Source organism: Aotus nancymaae, unplaced genomic scaffold, assembly GCF_030222135.1.
Source record: "Aotus nancymaae isolate 86718 unplaced genomic scaffold, 86718_ANA_hifiasm-v0.15.2.pri h1tg000032l_0, whole genome shotgun sequence".
NCBI classification, from domain to species: domain Eukaryota; kingdom Metazoa; phylum Chordata; class Mammalia; order Primates; family Aotidae; genus Aotus; species Aotus nancymaae.
Window position 1 is genome coordinate 961,479 of NW_026988445.1, and position 22,579 is coordinate 984,057.

General features: G+C 37.2%; 2 protein-coding genes across 6 annotated transcripts in view; one reads left to right on the top strand and one right to left on the bottom strand.

Moving 5' to 3' along the window:
- Positions 1-18,760, top strand: part of PPP2R5A (protein phosphatase 2 regulatory subunit B'alpha) — a 72,633-nt gene extending 53,873 nt beyond the window's left edge. For both annotated transcript variants that reach the window (XM_012459609.2, XM_012459608.2), the window contains exons 4-13: positions 2,017-2,109; positions 7,416-7,546; positions 8,872-8,931; positions 9,917-10,025; positions 10,706-10,759; positions 13,179-13,229; positions 13,503-13,622; positions 13,712-13,839; positions 14,960-15,061; positions 17,234-18,760. In XM_012459609.2, coding sequence (XP_012315032.1) covers positions 2,017-2,109; positions 7,416-7,546; positions 8,872-8,931; positions 9,917-10,025; positions 10,706-10,759; positions 13,179-13,229; positions 13,503-13,622; positions 13,712-13,839; positions 14,960-15,061; positions 17,234-17,366 — 981 coding nt within the window. In that variant the 3' untranslated portion in view covers positions 17,367-18,760. The remainder of the gene's footprint in view (positions 1-2,016; positions 2,110-7,415; positions 7,547-8,871; positions 8,932-9,916; positions 10,026-10,705; positions 10,760-13,178; positions 13,230-13,502; positions 13,623-13,711; positions 13,840-14,959; positions 15,062-17,233) is intronic.
- PACC1 (proton activated chloride channel 1) overlaps positions 42-22,579 on the bottom strand; it is a 64,113-nt gene continuing 41,575 nt past the window's right edge. For 3 of the 4 annotated variants that reach the window (XM_064383485.1, XM_012459610.2, XM_012459612.2), the window contains one exon: positions 21,387-22,287. In XM_064383485.1, coding sequence (XP_064239555.1) covers positions 22,126-22,287 — 162 coding nt within the window. In that variant the 3' untranslated portion in view covers positions 21,387-22,125. Of the gene's footprint in view, positions 1,377-19,631; positions 19,780-21,264; positions 22,288-22,579 lie in introns of those variants that run through there. The other variant, XR_010345050.1, reaches the window with a different exon arrangement.

Here is a 22,579-nt window from a genome sequence, read left to right on the forward strand (position 1 = left end):
TATTTTCTAGGGTGCCATTATCATTCCCTTGTTTCTTTAACTATATTTTTTGATTTTTTTTTTTCTTTTTTTCAGTAGTTGTCCTGGGGATTACAGTTAGCAATTTTGAAACAATTTAGTTTGAAACAATCTAGTTTGGTTTAATACTAACTTAATTTCAATAGTATACAAAACTTTGGCCCAGTATACATCCATTCCCTCCCCACTATTTTGTGGTATTGTCATACAAATTACACCCACCATGCCCACCAACACAGTTTTGCAATAATTGCTTTATGCAGTTGCCTTGTAAAGGGGGAAAATACTTGAGTTATAGATAAAAATATATTTGTACTGTCTTTTATATTTACTTCTATATTTATCTTTACTTGTGCTCTTCATTTCTCTTTGTGGATTTGAGAAACTGTATGGCATCCTTTCATTTCTTCAAAAGCCTGAAGGAATTTCTTTAGTATTTCTTGTAGGGCAGTTTGGCTAATGACAAATTCTTTCAGTGTTTATCTAGGAATGTCTTAATTTCCTCTTCATTTTTGAAGGAGAGTTTGTTGGATATAGAATTCTTGGCTAACAGTCTTTTTCTTTCAACACTTTGAACATGTCATCCCATTTGTCTTCTTACATCCATGGTTTTCTGATGACAAGTTAGCCATTAATCTTATTGAGGATCTCATCATGTATGTGAAAAGTCATTTTTCTCTTGCTGCTATAAACGTTATCTCTTTGTCTTTAAGTTTTGTCAATTTGATTATGATGTATCTAGGTGTGAATCTTCTTGACTGTTCTACTTGGTGTTTATTGAGTTACAATTAGAATTCATTATGTAAACTAATATTTTTCATAATCTTTGTGTTATTTTTGGCCATTATTCAAATTTTTTTTTCTGCCCTTTTCCCTCATATTCTGGGACTCCCATTTATGTGTATGTTGCTATAATTGATGGTGTCCCACAGGTCTCTGGAAGCTCTGTTCAGTTTTCTTCATTTATATATAGATCCTGGATATTAATGCCAATTAATTTGCTGATTATTTTTAAATTTTGCAAGTACTTATATTTTTTAGTGGCCTTTATATTTTCTGTTATTATAAAAGATGAGAGAGGACAGGTGTGGTGGCTCACGCCTGTGATCCCAGCAGTTTGGGAGGCCAAGGCGAGTGGATCACCTGAGGTTGGGAGTTCAAGACCAGCCTGACCAACATGGAGAAATCCCATCTCTACTAAAAATACAAAATTAGCCAGGCATAGTGGCGCATGCCTGTAATTCCAGCTACTCGGGAGGCTGAGGCAGGAGAATGTCTTGAACCTGGGAGGCGGAGGTTGCGGTGAGCCTAAATTGCGCCATTGCACTCCAGCCTGGGCAACAAGATTGAAACTCCATCTGAAAAAAAAAAAAAAAAAGAAATATTTAATTTTATAGGCAGTGTCCTTATTTTCTAGCTCCTGTAATTTAATGTTTTGCATCAAGTTATGTAAAGCAGTAAATAAATCTCAAAGTTTATCAACTTAGGAAAACAAATCATGAATATGTAGTTTCTGGGTTTATTTATTTTGAGACAGTCTCACAGACAGTCTCACTCTGTTGCCCAGACTAGAGTGCAATGGCACAGCACACTCATGGTTCACTGAAGCCTTAACCTCCAGACTCAAGAGACTTTCCTATCTTAGCTGGGACAATAGACAAACGCCACCATGCCTGGCTAATTTTTTTATTATTTGTGTAGACAGGGGTCTTGCCATGTTGCCCAGGATGGTCTCAAACTCCAGGGCTCAAGTGGTTCTCCCACCTCGGCTTCCTAAAGTGTGTTGGGATTACAGGCGTGAGCCACCGTGCCCAGCCTATAGTTTTTTTTAAACTATATTAAAAAAAAAATTTTTTTATCAACTCATTACATTGTATAATGAGATCTGAAATCTCCCTACTAAGTTGGTAAGGAAAGGTGTGTTTTTAATGTGAAGTGATAATTTAGGGTAGTATTCTATAGGCATCATCTTAGCCTTTATTTGACTTTCTCTCATAGTTGGTATATGAATTCTTCTTGAGATTTTTGGAGAGCCCCGATTTCCAGCCTAGCATTGCAAAGCGATACATTGACCAGAAATTCGTACAACAGGTAAGGAACTCTTGTGTTAGATTCTCTTATATTCATCTTAGCAGTGATTTATTAACTTATGGTTAAAAGTCTTTCAGAACTTTAATGGTTTATTTCAATTTGACAGCACTTAATATTACTGCCAAACAATTAGGATAAAAGTGAAGTAGCTCTGAGAGTATAAGAATATTTTTATCAAGGGTGAATGTCTGATGAAGTCAATCAAATTATCCTATTTAATCCTAAATTCTCATAGTTATTTTATAAATACCAGAAAAACAAGCCTTTCTGCTGTATCTGAGAAAATTTGGTATGACCATTCAATCCAAGGACAAATCTTTTGTTTTACATTTGTAAGTCTTTGAACCTGACATATATTTTAAGCATTGAGACTTTGAAATGACAGGGGAGAGAAGGGATAGAATAATTGTGAAGAGTCTGGGCTTCAGGCTCCTGTCCTGTCATTAAGTATCAATTACCTTTCCCTTTTTCTTTCCTTTTGCACCTAAGCATCCCACCACCCAATTCCTAAACCACAGATAAAATACAATCATTAAGAACATAAGGAGGTAGAGTTAATTGTGATGCCTTTTTTCTTTTTATAAACTGGCTATATTAGCTGTTATTTTTGGAATCTACATATTCACAGTTTCCAAGAATGTATTCATTTTTATTTTCAAAATCTTTTCAAAACTTTAAAGGCCCTTTTTTTTTTTTTTTTAAAGAGGGAGTTTTGCTCTGTCACCCAGACTGGAGTGCAGTGGTGCAATCTTAGCTGACTGCAACCTTCTCCTCCCAAGTTCAAGCGATTCTCCTGCCTCAGCCTCCCAAGTAGCTGGGACTACAGGCACGTGCCATCATGCCCAGCTGATTTTTTTTTTTTTTTTTTGTAGTTCTACTTGAGATAGGGTTTCATCATGTTGGCCAGACTGATCTTGAACTGCTTTCCTCAAGGGATCTGCATGCCTCGTCCTCCCAAAGTGCTGGGATTACAGGTGCGAGCCACTGCACTGGCCTAAAGGCCTCTTTTTAACTATATGGAATTGGCTGGCCTCAAAGAAAATTGTGAAGTAGACCAAACTTTTCTAGGTTTTCTCTTTGAAATACTTATCAGTATGCAAGGCCTCTTGAGGAACTTGATGCTGAGGCCAAGATTAAAATCATTGCAAGGACCTTTCCTACCCTTCAGACTACCTTTGTATGTGCCCTATGATAAAGATTCTACCAATGTAAGTTTGGCATATTAGAGCTCATTTTGGTCATTCGTAACTACCCTTGACCTCATATAAAGTATTCTGACCAGTTGCTGTGAAGGATTGATAAATGAAGAACATAGCCTAAAATATTTCCTTCAACCACTGAAGTAGCTTTTTATAAACTATAAAGAAGTATTAGGTGTGTATTAACGGTAACATGTACATTTTAATCATGAGTAAAAATCAGATTAAATGGAGTTATGTTATTTTGGTAATTGCAAATGAATGCCTGTTTATTTCCTTGTGCAGTTCTTGTGTGGGATACATTAGGGAGCTCATACAATGCCTTAGGAAATTGTATTTAATACAGTAACAGGTTGAGGGGAACAGTTACCTTAGTGCTTTGTTAGTCTAGAGCTTGAGGTATTTAGGCTGCTGTATTATTTTGTGGTGTGAGGGGAGCAAGAAGAAAACTGGTGGGGCAGGATCTGTTTTCTACCTTCTACTTTAAATGCCTGAATTATCTGAGAAGCTAAGGCCCAATAATTGCTTTTAGCAGTTTATATGGCTGTGCTTTCACAGATCACTTCTCTGACGTATTCTTAGGTGTTGCTTTAATAAATAGTATGTATGAGAATTCTTCGATTTTGTATTTCAAAATGATTTGTTAGGTGGTAAGTCTTAAGACACAGAAGAACAGGAGAAAATTTTATTAAATTTGGACATTATTTCAAGAGAAGAAAACAATTGCATAATTCCAATTTATGTTCAAATCAGAGAATTTCAGAAGAAAGAAGGAAACTAAGATTTTCTGAGTACTTTTAATGTGCCAGGCATTATTCTTATGTGCTTTTATATAAAGAGCTAGACCATGTCTAATTTCACACAGCCAGTAGCTGGGGATAATCAGTATTTAAACTAGGCTCTCTGACCATGATAGTGCATTTTCTTTATAACAGAATAATTGGTTGGTTTCTTTTTTTTGAGTCAGAGTCTCGTTCTGTTGCCCAGACTGGAGTGCAGTGGCACGATCTTGGCTCACTGCAACCTCCACCTCCTGGGTTCAAGCTAGTCTCCGGCCTCAGCCTCCTGGGTAGGTGGGATTACAGGCACCTGCCACCACACGAAGCTAATTTTTTTTTTTTTTTTTTTTTTTGTGATCAAATCACATGCTTTATTGAAGAACTAAGAAATAAGAATAATGGAAAGGACTTCATTAGAATTCATTTTCCATGTGGCCTCTTGGAAAAATTAGAGTTTGAAGCTAATTTTTGTACTTTTTTGGAGACGGGATTTCGCCATGTCGGGCAGGTGGTCTCAAACTTCGGACCACAGGTGGGTGATCTGCCCGCCTTGGCTTCCCAAAGTGCTAGGATTACAGGTGTGAGCCACCGCACCTGGCCAGAATAATTGGTTTCAATGTTCTTCATTTTATCAATGAAGAAACATAGGCTCAAAGATTATGAATCACCCTTAAAAGCATTTAGATACTAGTATCAGAGCTAAAATAAGAAACATAACTTCCTGATTATCATTTTGTGTGTGTTTTACTATTTTTAAATTGTTTATCTAAATTATAATATTTGAAAATGCATTTCTTTAAATAGATTCAAAACTGAAACTTAGCTAACAACTGTTCTCTACTCTTTTCCTCCTGAAGGTCAACTCGTATTAAATTATATTCTTGAATTAGACTTGATGACCTTAACAATTAAGGGCTCCTTTTATTAATTTGAAAGCATTTATTCCAAGTAAACCCAGCATTAGAAACTTGAATTTGAGTGTCTGAGTAGGTAAGCCCCCTTCAGAAGCCAGAGTCTCACCTCTTTGCCCAGGCTGGGGTAAGGTGGTGTGATCATAATTCACTGCAGCCTCCAACTCCTGAGCTCAAACAATGCTCCTGCCTCAGTCTCCCTGAGTAGCTAGGACTACAGACATGCACCACCACACCCGGCTAATTAAAAAAAAAAAAATTTTTTTTCACCTGGAGCCTTGGCTCACACCTGTAGTCTCAGCAATTTTGGAGGCCAAGGCAGGAGAACTGTTAGAGGCTGAGAGTTTAAGACCAGCCTGGGCAACACAGCGAAGACCTCTTCTTTACAAAAAAATATGAAAATTAACTGTCCCTCTGTGTTGCCCAGGCTAGTCTCAAACTCCTGGCCTCAAACAATCCTCCCGCCTCGGCCTCCCAAAGTGCTGCAGGACTATAGGCATGAGCCACTGTGCCTGCCCACCTCCCTACCGCCCCCTTTTTTGTTTTTTGGAGTCTGTCTCTCAGTTTAGAGTGCAGTGATGTTATCATAGCTCACTGCAGCCTCTACCTCCTGGATTAGCGTTTTTTTTTTTATTAAGACATTGTTTTGCTCTTGTTGCCCAGGCTGGAGTGCACTGCAACCTCTGCCCGCTGGGTTCAAGCAATTCTCGTGGCTCAGCCTCCCAAGTAGCTGGGACTATAGGTGTGCTGACATGCTGGGCTAAGGTTTGTTTGTATTTTTAGTAGAGACAGGGTTTCACTATGTTGGCCAGGCTGGTCTCAAATCCCTGACCTCAAGTGTGCCTGCCTTGGCCTCCCAAAGTGCTGAGATTACAGTCAAGAGCCACCGCGCCTAGCTGCCATTTTTAATTAGAATAATTTTATCTGAATTTATTAGGTATGTTAACAAAAATTCTCATACTCCATAGATACTTTTTGCTGGAGTCTCATCAAGGCCTTAGCCTACCAAACAAAGAATGGAAACTATAAGTATGTCACTTGTTTTGGGAGTATATAAATATGACTTAAGTCATCCACTCTGGTTTCAGATGCATGTGTTAGCAATTATATATAATTCAAAACAAAATGGAGTAAGAACTTCTGATGAGGTTCAGAGCTTGCTATCTTTATTGTAATTTTAAACATGAAAGTTCAGAACATAAAATTCCTTACCAACTTCACAGATATTTGTATTCTAGAGAGTATTTTATATTTTTCTAAGAAAATCCAATGTTTAAAATACAGTATTGCTTTTTTTGACAGAAGAAATTAAGTTTCTTTACCATTTTAAATGGAAATTTGAGATTTTGACTTTAACTTTTTCGAAGATCTCCTCTCTCAGGCTTTGCTAAAAAGTTGTACAGAATATCAGAGAGTGCCGATTGGCCCAATTTAGGTACAGGAGAATGCTGATTGCTGAACTAGTTTAAAATTTTTCAACTATTTGCTAAGCTGAAAACTATAGGCTGGGCAACAGTGACTCACGCCTACAATCCTGGACTTTGGGACTCCAAGGTGGGCAGATTGCTTGAACTCAGGAGTTCAAGACCAGCCTGGGCAACATGGTGAAACCCCATCTCTACCAAAAAAATGTAAAAATTAGCTGGTGGTGGTGGCATGTGCCTGTAGTCCCAGCTACTTGGGAGGCTGAGGCAGGAGGATTGCTTGATCCCAGGAGGTCGGGGCTGCAGTGAGATGTGATTGCATTACTACCCTTCAGTCTGGGCTACAGAGCAAGACCCTGTCTTTAAAAAAAAAAAAAAAAAGTAGTCCTCATCTTTTATTCCAGTGTTCTTTTATATATGATTTCTACTCTATTAGTATGTTTCTGCCAATATTTTATTCTAATAACTGAATATTAATTTTTCAACTGTTGGCATGGTAACTATCTTGAATTTATTGTAAATTCACAAAAAGAAGCCTTATATGTGTACATCTTTCTAGTAAACTAGAAATATACATTTACACATGGATATTTTTTAAAACTATTTGATGACTTGCAATCTAAAAACTTAAGATTTTCTATGTAGTTGGGTCTATCAAAAAACATTAAGAATCCTAAATTTTAATGCTCCAAAATTGTGAACCTGTTTAGTATTCAAGAGTAGGATTGAATTTTAAAATCTGTGGGAAGGTAAAGAAAAATCTACTTTTTGAAATATTTATACTTATTGTGAATGTCATATTTTAAAGTGACATAAGTGAGAAGAAAATATTCTCTAAGATTGTTCATTACTTAGCAAGAGTAAAGTCAGTGTGGTAAGTCAGAATTCTAAAAAATTTTAAAAATATTTCATGGATAATCTTTAAAATCAAAATTAGAATAAAGCTTTAGCTCAATTATTTTTTAAAAGTAATTTCTCAGATTTCTTTTAAAGCTCCTGGAGCTTTTTGATAGTGAAGATCCCAGAGAACGTGACTTCCTGAAGACTGTCCTGCACCGAATTTATGGGAAATTTCTTGGATTAAGAGCATTCATCAGAAAACAGATTAACAACATTTTCCTCAGGTAAATTAATCATTTATTTGTAGCACCTTTTCCTCCTACATATCTTCTTATATTCAAGTTCTTTTTGTTTTTTGAGACAGGGGTCTCACTGTCATCCAGGCTGGAGTGCAGTGGTGAGATCATAGCTCATTGTAGCCCCTATCTCCCAGATTCAAGCAGTCTTCCTGCCTCAGCTTCCCAAGTAGTGGGACTACAGGTGTGTACCACCACACCTGGCTAATTTTTTTTTTTTTACTTTTAGTAGAGACAAGGTCTCACACAGCCCAGGCTGGTCTGGAACTCCTGAACTCAAGCAGTCCTCTTACATGGGGCCTATCATTTGCTTACAGTCATCCCTCGGTATCTGTGGGGGATTGGTTCCAGGGCCCCAGCTAATACCAAAATCCAAGATGCTCAAGTCCCTTATATAAATGGCATAGTATTTGCATATAATGTCCACACATCCTCCTGTATACTTTATCTCTAGATTATTTATAATACTTAATACAGTGTGAATACTATGGAAATAGATGTTATTCTATATTTTAAATTTGCATTTGTTTTAAAAAATATTTTTGATCTGTAGTCGTTTGAATGCCAACTACAGATCTAGAACCTGCATATACAGAGGGCCAAGTGTACTTTATAAATATTAAACTGTTAAGTAGTTGCTTCAGATCAGGAGATTTCATACAACTCCCACACTTAAGGTTTGGTTTGTTTTAATTAATTGAAGATCTGGCAAAAATTGGGTTACTATTCCCACATTGCAACAATTAGAGATGAGTAATAGCTGCCTCCTCTGGAGAGAAACATCTTTCTCGAGTTCTCTGTCATCTCACTTCTTAAGCCCATTTCAAATACCTGCCCTATTCTATTTATGTCCCCCTGCTTTAAAGGCAACCCTAATCTTGGAAAGCTATGCAGCCCATATAGTTAGAGGTTTAAAGAAATTTCTAAATAAAAATGGCTTTACTACATATGGATCTTTTTCTCTTGGATTTCCCTGTAATTAGAGGTTTCTTATTTTGAAAAGTATTTCTTTGAGAAAACTTACCTTTCTTATAAATTATTAAGTTGAATATTCCAGGTGAAATGATATTCTGTTATCTTCACATATGGCGAGTTTTGGCAAAGGCATATGTAGTCAGTAGAAAATAGATCTTTTGTAAGATTCGTATAAATTAACTGATGATTTGGGGCAAAACAGCTTATAAGAAAACCCACAGCATGCTTGTGTGTTTCTAATAGCTGTCCTTTGGATTGATTTTTTTCACCTTCCTGCCTGTTTCTCTTAGTTTTCTGAAGTTTCATTTTCATTACATCTATCTTTATTTTAAATTTAGGTTTATATATGAAACAGAACATTTCAATGGTGTTGCTGAACTTCTTGAAATATTAGGAAGGTAGGTCAGGTTTTTTTGTTCTTTTTAAGAATTAAGTAACTTTAATGTTTTATGTATTAAATCTTAGCTGGGGTTGGAGGAATTATTTCATATTTTAGAGTTTAAACATAGAGCACATAGTTTCTCAGCTGGATTCTTTTTTTTTTTTTTGAGATGGAGTTTTGCTCTTGTTGCCCAGGCTCTATAGAGTGCAATGGCGTGATCTTGGCTCACTGCAACCTCTGCCTCCTGGGTTCAAGTGATACTCCTGCCTCAGCCTCTGGAGTAGCTGGGATTACAGGTGCCCAGCTAATTTTTTTTTGTATTTTTAGAAGAGACAGGGTTTCACCATGTTGGCCAGTCTGGTCTCGAACTCCTGACCTCAGGCAATCCACCCGCCTAGGCCTCCGAAAGTGCTGGAATTACAGGCGTGAGCCACCATGCCCAGTCTCAATTGAATTCTTACACCTTTTGCCATAACACTTTGCCTTCCTTATTCACTACATATCAGTGTTAACAAGAGAATTTTAGACTGCTCTGTTACTATTTAGAGAATGATTTCAGTTTCCTTTATTAATAGTAGAAAATGACTGTGGAGAGAACTACTTCTTAATTTCAGATTATCCAACAAAGTAAAAAAAAAACTACCCATGTACTTCAGAAAATACTGAACATTCTAACAATATGGTGATATTGACTCTCCTAGGGCTTTGGGGGAACAATAAAGGTGACAATGCATAAAGTGACAGGTTTGACAAAAAATGATAGAAAATGAAGATAGAAATTACTGGGGAATTAATTGACAGTCCTAATTTTCTTTTGGAATCACATGACTTAGAGGAACAGACTTCATAGAAATAGTCTTCCTAAAGTAGTTTGAAGATGAACAGTCATACAACACCAGGATTGAAGCAGAGCACTGTTCCTTATGTACTCATGGATATGACAACTTTTAGAAACAAAGTAGTAACTACTTAACCCTTCCCCTGCCTTTCTTTCCCTCCAGTATTATCAATGGCTTTGCATTGCCACTGAAAGCAGAACATAAACAATTTCTAATGAAGGTTCTTATTCCTATGCATACTGCAAAAGGATTAGCTTTGTTTCATGCTCAGGTAAGTTTCAGAAAAATTTCAAATGAAATGAATATTATTTCAAAGGCAAATATAAAGGCAGAGAAATTGAAAAATATTGAGGTGACAGTTTTAAGTATAATTAAGCAATTTGCTTATAAAATTACCCAAATTTTTATTATCATTTTAAAATATTGCATTATTAAGACCAATTACTTCTATATTTACACTTATACTTTAAGTGTAAGATATACACTTATATTTAAGTCCAGGCCTTGACCTAATTATGTGACTTTGAATAAATCCCACATATCTACCGAATGGTTTCTTCTAGCTGCAATAACCTAGACTTAAGAGAGATTTTGGTCTCTTCTATTAATATTTAGAGAGTAACATATCAGCGTAGGCATACATGTAGAAACATGTTGAAAAACTAAATTGTTAGCTCCAGTCTTATTTCAGTTAACTTTATAGTCAGAAATTACTACTAAAAACTCTTTTTTGAACTTGAAGTTACTTTCGAGGCTAAAAAGTTAGACAACTGTGAGTATATTTTCACAATTGAGGTATTTCACAATTTCACAATTGTGAGTATATTTTTATATATTGAAATAATTCATCAAAATGAGGTAGTCTAAAAAATATTGGCTAAGTATAAAAAATCCTACTTATTAAATGTTATTTCATTCAGTAATATTTGTAAATTGTCCCTTACCTTTTAGCTAGCATATTGTGTCGTACAGTTCCTGGAGAAAGATACAACACTAACAGAGCCAGTAAGTGTTCTATTTATTTTCATGTTTTTGGTCTCCATTAATAGCATTTCATTGTAGCTTTTTATAGCTTTTATAGTTATTAAATAGAAGTAAGAATGTACCTTGAGCTAAAATCATTTAGAAGAAGAAATGTGAGATTAATTCTGCATTCAAAGAAGGAGTTAGGAAGGGAGAGTTCTCATGAGTTATGTCTTGAATAACCAACATACAGACTACTATTAATATGTAATAGTTAAGATGTGTGATGGTAGGATCAGATGACCACAGTGAAATTTTATATGCATAGTGTCTTCACCAGTAATCTCTTAAATCTTCATTCACCTTTTGGAATTAAAACATACTTTGAGGGTCCCAAAACTACTACTCCCTTGAATTTTGTTTTGTCTTTAGTAATTGAATTTTTGCCTCTCATTAATGATAAACCACTTAATAGGGATAGAAAACATTTCCTTGCCTTTGGTGATTAAGATATGATGTAATATTGGAATAAAGGTTGATTATGAACCAGCAAGGCAGTTTAAGTCTTTGAATTCTACTGTTATTTGCCTGTAGAATGAAAATTCAGTAGAGAATGAAAATATAATTAGTTATGAAAATTTACCGAGGATTCAAGAAAAACAAAAGATGAAGTAGGGTGAAACAGAAAAGTATAAAAGCATAGAAAACATTTTAACCTTGGTGAAGTATTTGAAGAGAATGCTTTCTAGGCCTGTTAAATCTAAATATTTACCTAGTATTAGGTTGGTGCAAAAGTGATTGCAGCTTTTGCCATTACTTAGAATGGCAAAACCCACAATTACTTTAGCAGCAACCTGATACATAGTTAAGGCAAAGGGTTTGAAGGATTAAAACTAAAGTATATATACTTCCTATATTATGAACTGTCTCAGACTATCCCTAAGGATACTTGAAAAAATTAAATACTTAGTGTTCTCCCTTTCATTTGAACTTTGTGTAATGGAACAAAAGACATTTTTCCACTCCTTAATCTTTTGAGTTTTTTGACTTTTAGATTCACAGTCTTTTCTAGAAACAGCTGTAAACAGTTTTAAAAGACAATTCAGAAGAATTAGAAGCCATGTATTTACACATGAAACCATATAAACCTCTTAAGTTGATTAAAACTTGGCTGGGTGCGGTGGCTCACAACCGTAGTCCCACCACTTTGGAAGGCTGAGGCAGGGAGGTAACCTGAGGCCAGGAGTTTAAGGCCAGCCTGGCCAACAGGGCGAAACCCTGTCTCTAGTTAAAATACAAAAATTAGGCGTGTGCCCAGCCTACAGTCCCAGCTACTCAGGTAGCTAGGGCACAGGAATTGCTTGAATCCAGGAGACATAGGTTGCAGTGATCTGAGCTCGTACCAGTGCACTCCAGCATGGGCAACAGAGTGATACTCTGTCTTAAAACCTTAATCCATGATAACTCCCATTAGAATTGAGAAAAAGAAAACCCATAACAATACGTATTGAGAAGTCATGGTTCATGCTTGGTAAATAGTATACAAATAAAATTTTACTAAATTAATTTCGGGTAGATAAGGAAGATAGGCAATTGCTTTTTAAAGAATGAAAGATAGAGGCTGGGCACGGTAGTTCATGCCTGTAATTCTAGCACTTTGGGAGGCTGAGGCAGGCGGATTACCTGAGGTCGGGAGTTCAAGACCAGCTTGACCAATGTGGTGAAACCCCATCTCTACTAAAAAATAAAAATAAAAAATAAAATATTAGCTTGGTGTGGTGGTGTGTGCCTGTAATCCCAGCTACTTGGGAGGCTGAGGCAGAGAATTGCTTGAAGCCAGGAGACAGAGGTTGCAGTGAGCTGAGATCATGCCAGTGTACTCCAGCCTGGGCAACAGAGCAAGACTCCATCTCAAAAAATAAAAATAGTCTCTTCTGTTTCATGTATTTTGGTTATGAAGATTGTGCTAGCCATGAAATAGACTGGGAAGCTGTCTGGCTTTTTTTGTGCTTCATAATGGTTTAAATAACAGGAATCATCTGTTCCTTAAGGTTTCTCCCTAAAATAACCTCCCTCTGTCACCCCCCAAGTTATATTTTCCTTTATTTTCTTAGAAGTAGCACATAGTATTAAAATTGTTTTATTTATGTATTTAATCGATCACTTGAATTGGTCTTCCTCCATTAGAATTTAAGTTCCTTGAAAACCAGAGACCTCATCTGTCTTGTACATTAGTGTGTCCCTAGCATCTAAAACAGTATCTGGTACATAATGGCACTCAGTAAGTATTTATTGAATTAATAAAATTCTAAAGCTGAGCAGAAAGTCTACTTAAACACATATATTAAGCAGTATTGATTTTCTTTGGAATCAGTGTTGATAAAAATCACAGCTGTGGAAAATACCCTGGGATTAACTAGCTTCATCATTTAATTCATACTAAACTTTTTCTTTTTTGCAGGTGATCAGAGGACTGCTGAAATTTTGGCCAAAAACCTGCAGTCAGAAAGAGGTGAGTTTTGTTCACTAAATGTAGTGCATTTTGCTAGAACTTGTCGATCCCAGGGCTATAAACCATTTTGCTTTGGGCTGGCTGTATCGTTGCTGCTGAAGAGCGGAAGATGTACAGAGGCTTGGTAGAAGACCTGTGCTAGAGTAAACTCTGTGCCATCCAGACATTTTTTCCCCATTGTATACTCTGTAGATTAACCTTCTCATTTGTATGGTTTCAATATTAGTTTCAATAATTTATCATGTTTCTTAAAATAAAATTTTTTTAACCTAGGTGATGTTTTTAGGAGAAATTGAAGAAATCTTAGATGTCATTGAACCAACACAGTTCAAAAAAATTGAAGAGCCACTTTTCAAGCAGATATCGAAGTGTGTATCCAGTTCTCATTTTCAGGTATGATGTTTTCAGTTTAGCCATTTTTATTTTATACTATTATTTCTTTCCTATTTTAGTTTTGACATTTCTCTAAATGTCTTTTTTAGGTTGCAGAAAGGGCACTGTACTTCTGGAATAATGAATATATTCTTAGTTTGATTGAGGAGAACATTGATAAAATTCTACCAATTATGTTTGCCAGTTTGTACAAAATTTCCAAAGAACACTGGAATCCGTAAGTATCTTTTGTATTGGTCATATTTTTTTTTTTTTGTTTTTTGTCTTTTAACCTTTTTGTCATTGATTTCCTAACTCATACATGAAATCTATTATAGATTTAGAACTTACTCCAAGGTTAACATCACAGTTTTATTCTGTTTTGTATTTTATATATAATATATTAAGTTACAAATATGTGTGTGTGTTCTTCAGTATGTGGTCCTAATATCAGTTTATTTTTTAAATTTTTTGGATATAGCGTCTTGCTCTGTTGCCCAAGCTGGAATGCAATGATGTGATCATAGCTCATTGTAGCCTCAAACTCCTGGGTTCACACAGTCCTGCCTCAGCCTCCTGAGTAGCTGGGACCACAGGTGTGCACCACCACACCCAGCTAATTTTTATTTTTTTTTTTTTGGGCAGATGAGGTCTCACTATATTGCCCAGGCTGGATTGAAACTCCTGGGCTCAAGCGATCATCTCATCTTGGCCTCCCAAAGTGCTGAGATTATAGGCATGAACCACTGTGCCCAGCCTTAACGTCAATTTAAGATTGCAAATCTCCCTGGAGGTTGAACTATCTGGTATGCCATTCTGCACCAGAATGTGGTCAAAGCCTGTTGGGAGGACCAACTGAACATTTTCGGAGGACGCACAAACTACTCTGTTGATGCAGAGTTGTGTTGATTTGCTCCCAGTATACAGTCTCACTTCTATAAATAGCACTGTCCCAGGGGAAAGCTGAAGTGCTAAGGGTAATATATATTCTAACTTCTTTAACATCCTTAAACTGCCTTCTACTTCAAGTTTTTGTAATTGGATCTTTGTCGTCTTCTTTTAATGTTGTTACTCAAGATTTCAGACATGAGACTGTAGAGTAGAAATGAAGATAACTACGAATGTTTTAAAGTTTAACGTACGCATTAAAGTGGAAAGGATTTATTTTCTTAGATTGTCTCTACCGCCACTTGCTATATGACCTTGAGCACATTACAAACCTCTTGAACCTCAGTTTTATCATCTCTAAAATTGATTAAATGAATTAGCCAGTCTTTAACCCATTTTTGAGATCATAGTGTTACATTTCCTCTCTGTTAGCAGTATTATAACTCAGGACTGGCTCATTTTCATTTCAGGACCATTGTAGCACTGGTATACAATGTGCTGAAAACCCTAATGGAAATGAACGGCAAGCTTTTCGATGACCTTACTAGCTCATACAAAGCTGAAAGACAGAGGTATTTGATATTTTGAATTACAAAATTATCTATACATTTTATGTTAGTTGAATGTGATTCAGTTCAGGAAGGTATCTTCCCTAAGTTCAAATTTTCATATTTAAGAAGTTAATTACCTTATAGTAAACATTACAGTGTGAAAGTGTTTTTTAACACATAAGTCATTTCCAGATAAAGTAGCCCCAGTATTTTTATAAATTTGTTAAAGCAGAAAAAGCAGTAACATTTATTTTTGAGGGTGGTTACATAATTTACTTCGCCTAATGGTTAGATTATGATTTTAATGTGGATCATAAATCCTCTGTTTATCTCATTCTGAGCCTTAGATTTCCTCAGTCTGTTAGCATCTGCATATGAAATATAATTTATGCTGAATTTTAAATATCAATTTGATTTTTTTATCCCTACATTTACAAAAATCCTTTTTGTCCACATGGGCTTCCAAAGTGAGCTTTCCTCTTCAGCTGTTCTTTGTTAGCAGTAGGTAATTCTTACCTTGTAGATTATCAGAGGTGGTATTTTAAAGTCAGCATAGTTCTCCTTTGGGAGGAGAGAAGTCACATAATGATATATTTATGGCTTAGGGTACTATTAATATGTTGTTCTTGCGGTAATATGTATTTTACAGTATAAATGTTAGCACATATCAGCCTTTAGGAACATGGCTTAGTGATTACCTCTTTTTTGAGAATTTCATAAATTACTATAAAATAATCTCAAGAATTACTTCCTTCTCATATATTTATTTCAACCTCAAGAAGGGCTGTCTTAAACTTAAGTGATTAGTGACCAGTGTACCTGAGCCCACTCAGCATTTGGGGATAATAGTTACCATTTACTTCTAATAAGCGTATTACCTGTTCTGTTTAGAAAAGCTGATCTATTTTGACAAGTTCCTAGTTATGGTTATCTTAAAGTAGAAAATGGATAGCCTTTCTTCAAAGCCATCTAGTCCATTAATAACTAACTCAGTGCATTATTTCCTTTAAATAGCAGCATTCAGGCAGGAATAGAAATTAAGTCCACATTTTGAGCCTCAGGAAGCAATGGGAAGAAAAATAAGATGACAAGGATCATAAGAAACTTGTATATCAAAAATATGTATTTCACATGACTAAGAATATAATTATTATTTCTTATCTGCATAAATCAGCAAATCCTTTAAAAGGATTTGTCCTTTTAACTTGTAACTGTAGAATTACAAGCCTATGTTTTACATGTTCATGTAGCCTTTCAGAATAGTCTGGTTCAAGTTATTCAGAAATGTTTTCCTTAGAACTGAAATTAAGAGGCCGGGTGCGGTGGCTCAAGCCTGTAATCCCAGCACTTTGGGAGGCCGAGGCGGGTGGATCACGAGGTCAATAGATCGAGACCATCCTGGTCAACATGGTGAAACCCCGTCTCTACTAATACAAAAAATTAGCTGGGCACGGTGGCGCGTGCCTGTAATCCCAGCTACTCAGGAGGCTGAGGCAGGAGAATTGCCTGAACCCAGGAGGCGGAGGTTGCGGTGAGCCGAGATCGCGCCACTGCACTCCAGCCTGGGTATCAAGAGCGAAACTCCGTCTCAAAAAAAAAAAAAAAAAAAAAAAAAAGAACTGAAATTAAGTAGTTGAAACGACATATGAAATATTTTGACTTTCATTTTGTTTTAGAGAGAGACTACTGAAACTAAAGTTTTCATTTGACATGTAAAAGACAGAGAGTAAGATACAAACTGGTTAGTGGTTAGAGATGTGGCTGTTAGTGGCAAAAGGATGTGGCTTCTGCCTGGTGTGGTGAAGGACGTGCTTCCTACTGACCTAGCGGCCAGCCCTTTCAGCCTTCGTAATAGTGATGGGACTAATTACAGCAACCGCAAGATGTTTACGTGAGAAAATTAGCATATAAATACTTTGTTGACTATAAAGTACAGTGTCATGGTAGTGATAATGTGTAGGGGACACAAAGCAAATGGTAACATCTAGTTGGTACAGGAGGGGCATAGACTCAGTACATTTAGGAGACTGACAGGAAGAAGTTTAGGTGCTCCAGGTAAGTGGACTCAAGCTTTAGCAGAGGGATTTAAGTGAAATGTGGGTGAGTCCTGTGTTCTCCAGTAAATTGTCAAACAGCACCTCTTTTTGGGTTCTGAAATAATTTCTGATCACAAAAATTTTGATTTATCTACAGAGAGAAAAAGAAGGAATTGGAACGTGAAGAATTATGGAAAAAATTAGAGGAGCTAAAGCTAAAGAAAGCTCTAGAAAAACAGAATAGTGCTTACAACATGCACAGTATTCTCAGCAATACAAGTGCCGAATAAAAAAAAATCCTTCCACCTCTGCCAGATAGGCACAGTTTTGTATGCTTTTTTTGAAATATGTAAAAATTATAAAACAAACCTCATCAGTATAATTAAAAGGCCAATTTTTTTCTGGCAACTGTAAATGGAAAAATATATGGACTAAACATAGCCCTGTGCTGTATCATGGCCACAGTGTATTGTAACCTTTGTCTAATCATTGGATTTATTGTGTCACTTCTGAAGTTTCACAGAAATGAATTTTATCATCTATGATATGAGTGAGATAATTATGGGAGTGGTAAGAATTATGACTTGAATTCTTGATTGTGTTGCACATAGGTATGGTAGTCTGCTCTGTATATTTTTCCCTTTTATAATGTGCTTTTCACACTGCTGCAAACCTTAGTTACAGCTTAGGAAAAAGAATACTTCCTAAAATAAAACTAAGGTATCATCCTTACCCCTCTCTGTCTCACCCAGAAATATGATGGGGGGAATTACCTGCACTAACCCCTCCCTCAATAAAGATATTACTGTACTCTGGAATTTAGGCAAAACCTTAAATCTCCAGGCTTTTTTTTTTTTTTTTTTGAGACGGAGTTTTGCTCTTGTTACCCAGGCTGGAGTGCAATGGTGCGATCTCGGCTCACCGCAACCTCCGCCTCCTGGGTTCAGGCAATTCTCCTGCCTCAGCCTCCTGAGTAGCTGGGATTACAGGCACGCGCCACCATGCCCAGCTAATTTTTTTGTATTTTTAGTAGAGACGGGGTTTCACCATGTTGACCAGGATGGTCTCGATCTCTTGACCTCATGATCCACCCGCCTTGGACTCCCAAAGTGCTGGGATTACAGGCGTGAGCCACCGCGCCCGGCTATCTCCAGGCTTTTTAAAGCACAACATATAAATAAAAGCTGGGAAAGTAAACCAGAATTCTTTAGATTGTTCCTCATGAATATCCCCCTTCCTCTGCAATTCCCCACAGTGGTAACAGATGGGTAGAGGCAGGTCAGGTAAATTACTTAGCTTGCCTCCCAGTTCATTCCTCCTCTTCCTCTCAAAGGCTGAAGGCAGGGCCTTTCCAGTCCTCAGGACCTGCCCTTCACCTAGTCCCTCTTGACCCAGGGATGGAGACTTTTTGAATCCCATAGTGTGGTGATACAGAGCACTAGTTGTCACTGCCTGGCTTTATTTAAAGGAAATGCAGTAGGTTTCCTCTGTAGAGCTCTGAAAAGGCTGACTATATAGAGGTCTTTATGTTTTTACTTGGTCAAGTATTTCTCACATCTTTTGTTATCAGAGTACCATTCCAATCTCTTAACTTGCAGTTGTGTGGAAAACTGTTTTGTAATGAAAGATCTTCATTGGGGGATTGAGCAGCATTTAATAAAGTCTATGTTTGTATTTTGCCTTACGTCATCTTTGCTTCTTTTAGCTCTAAGCTTAGGCATACACTGAGAAGCCTGCCCCCCTTTTTTATATACATACATACATATATTTATAGAAACTTTTAAGACAAATTGTGGGATGAAGTCTAATTTAAAAATAGGAAGACTGTGTGCCAAGGTTGAGTGTTCTAGCCTTTTATGAAAATACCTGTTTTACAGAATATTTGTAGGAAATTCTAAGTTCTAGGGTATCCCTCCATCATCTTTATGTCCTTGTATGTTTAGAGGATAGGTTTGATTTACTTTGAAGCTAGTTTTTCATAAACCATAATAAATAGCACTTTTAATGAAGACCAGGGAGCCTGTGGCACAGTTAGAAATCAGACATTCTTGGCCAGACGTGGTGGCTCAGCCTGTAATCCCAGCGCTTTGGGAGGCCGAGGCGGGTGGATCACCTGAGGTCAGGAGTTGACCAGCCTGGCCAACATGGTAAAACCCTGTCTCTACTAAAAATACAAAAATTAGCCAGGCATGGTGGTTGGCGCCTGTAATACCAGCTACTTGGGAGGCTGAGGCATGAGAATCACTAGAACCCAGGAGGCTGAGGTTGCAGTGATCCAATATTGTGCCACTGCACTCCAGCCTGGGTGACACAGCGAGACTCTGTCCAGAGAGAGAGAAAGAAAGCAGACATTACTGTAACAAAGTGTTATCCACTACTGATGTTTACTTCTGCTTTCTTTAATATCAGTTAAAAACTCTAGCATAGGGTCTGCACACTACTCCCAGGTCATCATGAAAGCACTGTACCAAAAGGAAGATGACCAGAATTCTTCCTTTTAAAGGTACAAAGGCTTCTATTTTATTGTTCTCAAGTAATAGATATTGTAGAGTCACCTTGTCATGGCCATCAGGTTAAGGTGTTCCTTCCAGATTCTCTACACTCACGCAGAGCCAGCCAGTATTGCTGACAGCTGGCGACAGCACAGCTGGGTGATTAAAAGGATGATCCTACACAAAAGAGAAGGAAAAGGCAAGCACCTGCCTTTCCGGAAAGTGAAGGTTAGGTCTAAATATCTATTCTGTAGAAGGTTTAGGTATATTTCTTTTACTGAAAGAGAAGCCAGAGTAGATTTTGAGAGGTTATAGCCAATAAAGGTTTTTTTCTCTGAAAAGGTAAAAATCGATCACTTCCTAATTATGTACTTACATGAAAGCACATTTAGTAGGTCTCTCACCTTTTTTTTTTTTGAGATGGAGTCGCACTCTATTGCCCTGGCTGGAGTGCAGTGGTGTGATCTTAGCTCACTGCAACCTCTGCCTCCTAGGTTCAAGCAATTCTCCTGCCTCAGCCTCCCGAGTAGCTGGGATTACAGGCATGTGCCACCACAGTGGCTAATTTTTGAATTTTTAATAGAGATGGGGTTTCACCATGTTGGTCAGGCTGATCTTGAACTCCTGACCTCAGGTGATCCACCTGCCTCAGCCTCCCAAAGTGCTAGGATTACAGGCATGACCCACCACACCTGACCTCAACTTTCTACAATATAGAAAATATAGTATGTTCATTGAAACAAATTTTATTAGATATTTAAGTAATATTAAAGTCATTGGCCAGGCACAGTGGCTCATGCTTGTAATCCCAGCACTTTGGGAGGCTGAGGCAGGTGGATTACTTGAGCTCAGGAGTTGGAGACCAGCTTGGACAATGTGGTAAAACCCCATCTCTACTAAAAATACAAAAATTAGCCAGACGTGGTGGCACGTGCCTGTAATCCCAGCTTCTCGGGAGGCTGAGGCAGGAGAACACTTGAACCCAGGAGGCAGAGGTTGCAGTGAGCTGAGATCGCACCACTGCACTCCAGCTTGGGCGACAGAGTGAATGACACTGTCTCAAAAAAAAAAAAAGTGACATAACACTGTTAGACATGCTTTAAAAAAACACGGCTCCCTTTTTGTCAGTACTGTTAATGTAAGCTTTTATGCCTGGCTTTGCATTTGCCCTGCTAAAATAAGATTTTATAAAGAGACCTAGGCTAAAACCCGAATTCTCATGCCTCTGTTGAGCAGAAAAGTGGCAGGGAATATTTCTTTACACAGTTCACTAGTAATCATTCAACCAAAAAAGTTTCTTCCTGGATGCAAGACAATTTAAAATGTCTATTCATACATTTGAGTTATTCCCTTTGGATTATCAGAAGCCAGATTACAAAATTTAGAAAATGCTACCAAGTCATCTTTGAGATAACAGGTACATAAACAATTTAAAACTCTGGAAACAATTTTTAGAATCTTAATGTAAAAAATAATCTAGACTTTTTTAAAAATGCATACTCATCCCTGTCAAAGGCTAGGCTAAAAGCTTTCAGAGTCATACTGTGTGTGCCCCTTCCTCAGATGATGGGTGGTTTTGTAAACACAGTAAAGAGTTAACCAAGCTTACTCAGAGGGCACCAGGTCACTCTTCCTGGACACCTGCCATCAGTTGCCATGCCCAATAAACCCTTCCCTGGAAGCAGTTAGAACATACCTTGAGAGTCAGATCCATCCATCTTGGGAGTCCAGACTCACACTAGCTTTTTGTTTTTGGAAGTCACCAAATGAGAGTATTGGTGCCTGATGATTTAGTAGATATTCATACTGTCACACTCATTCCTTTTGTATTAACCTTTTATTTACCTGTTAATGAAATCATCAAAATACGCTAAGTAGGCACCTACTATGTACATCTGTCCTAGTGTTTTTGAACGTTAATCTAAACTCATACATCAACAAACATTCTAGCCAGACAAGTAGGTGGCTAGTCAGTCCATTAAGAAACTTAATTACTAGTTTCAAGTAGTTTAAAGTCTCATTTAACCTTTAACAAATCAAAGAGCATATCAGAGGCTGGACATCAATGGCAGATGATGCCAGAGTTACAGGCTTTTGCCTTTGCGTACAGTGCATATGCTCCAAAGCATGACCTGCACATCTTGATAGTCAGGATTTTTGGAAAAAGAAAATCACACTCTTCTGTCCACTTTTAAAAGGTGAAAAGTAGAGCCTTCATTATCCTATTAGAGCTTAACCTAATAAAATACAATGAACCAAACAGGAAGAAAGGCATCTTCCACAAACTCTATTCAAAAGTCATTGGCCAGCTCTTTAAAAAGTTCATTAATAATTTAAATTTTAACTAACTTTCAGGTTATCCATTAGGTCTTTTCTATTAGGCTCTACACAGTCTCTTTGGGGGCCAGGTTAGAAGTTCCAGTTTGACATGTTGTTCCTCCAAGCAAGGCTCCATTTCTTCAAGTGAGTACAGGATTGTTGATAGCTCAGTTTATAAAGTGGAAGTGATGACAACTCCCATTGATGTGGGCAGTTCTGTAAACATTACAAGGTGACTTCAGCTTATGTGGTTTGTTGCCTGACCTCTTCTTTTAAGGTATCTCTTTCTAATTTTGATCATCCATTTTATACTCAGTTTGGCAAACTCTGCTGCTTTAAATAATGCCAAGAAGGCCCCACAGAGAAGAGCAATTGTGTTCCAAGGATTGGCAGTGATTATCTGTGAGGCAAACAGAAACAAACATAGAATTATTGGTTTGCTTCAGTCTTGATTCTTAAGTTACAGTGTTATTGTCAAGAGCCCTTCCCAAATTATTAGGACTGTAAGAAAATTACTCACGTTCTGAAACTGTGAGAACTCTATACTTCATTCAGACTATACTTTTAATGTCTATAGCTCAGTTTGAGGAGAAAAATACTATCCCCTCCCTATGATAAAGTGATTCTGAAAGAAAGCTGTTTTTCAAAAAAGCTCTGCACAAATAAGATATGCAATATTTAATTTTGTGGCC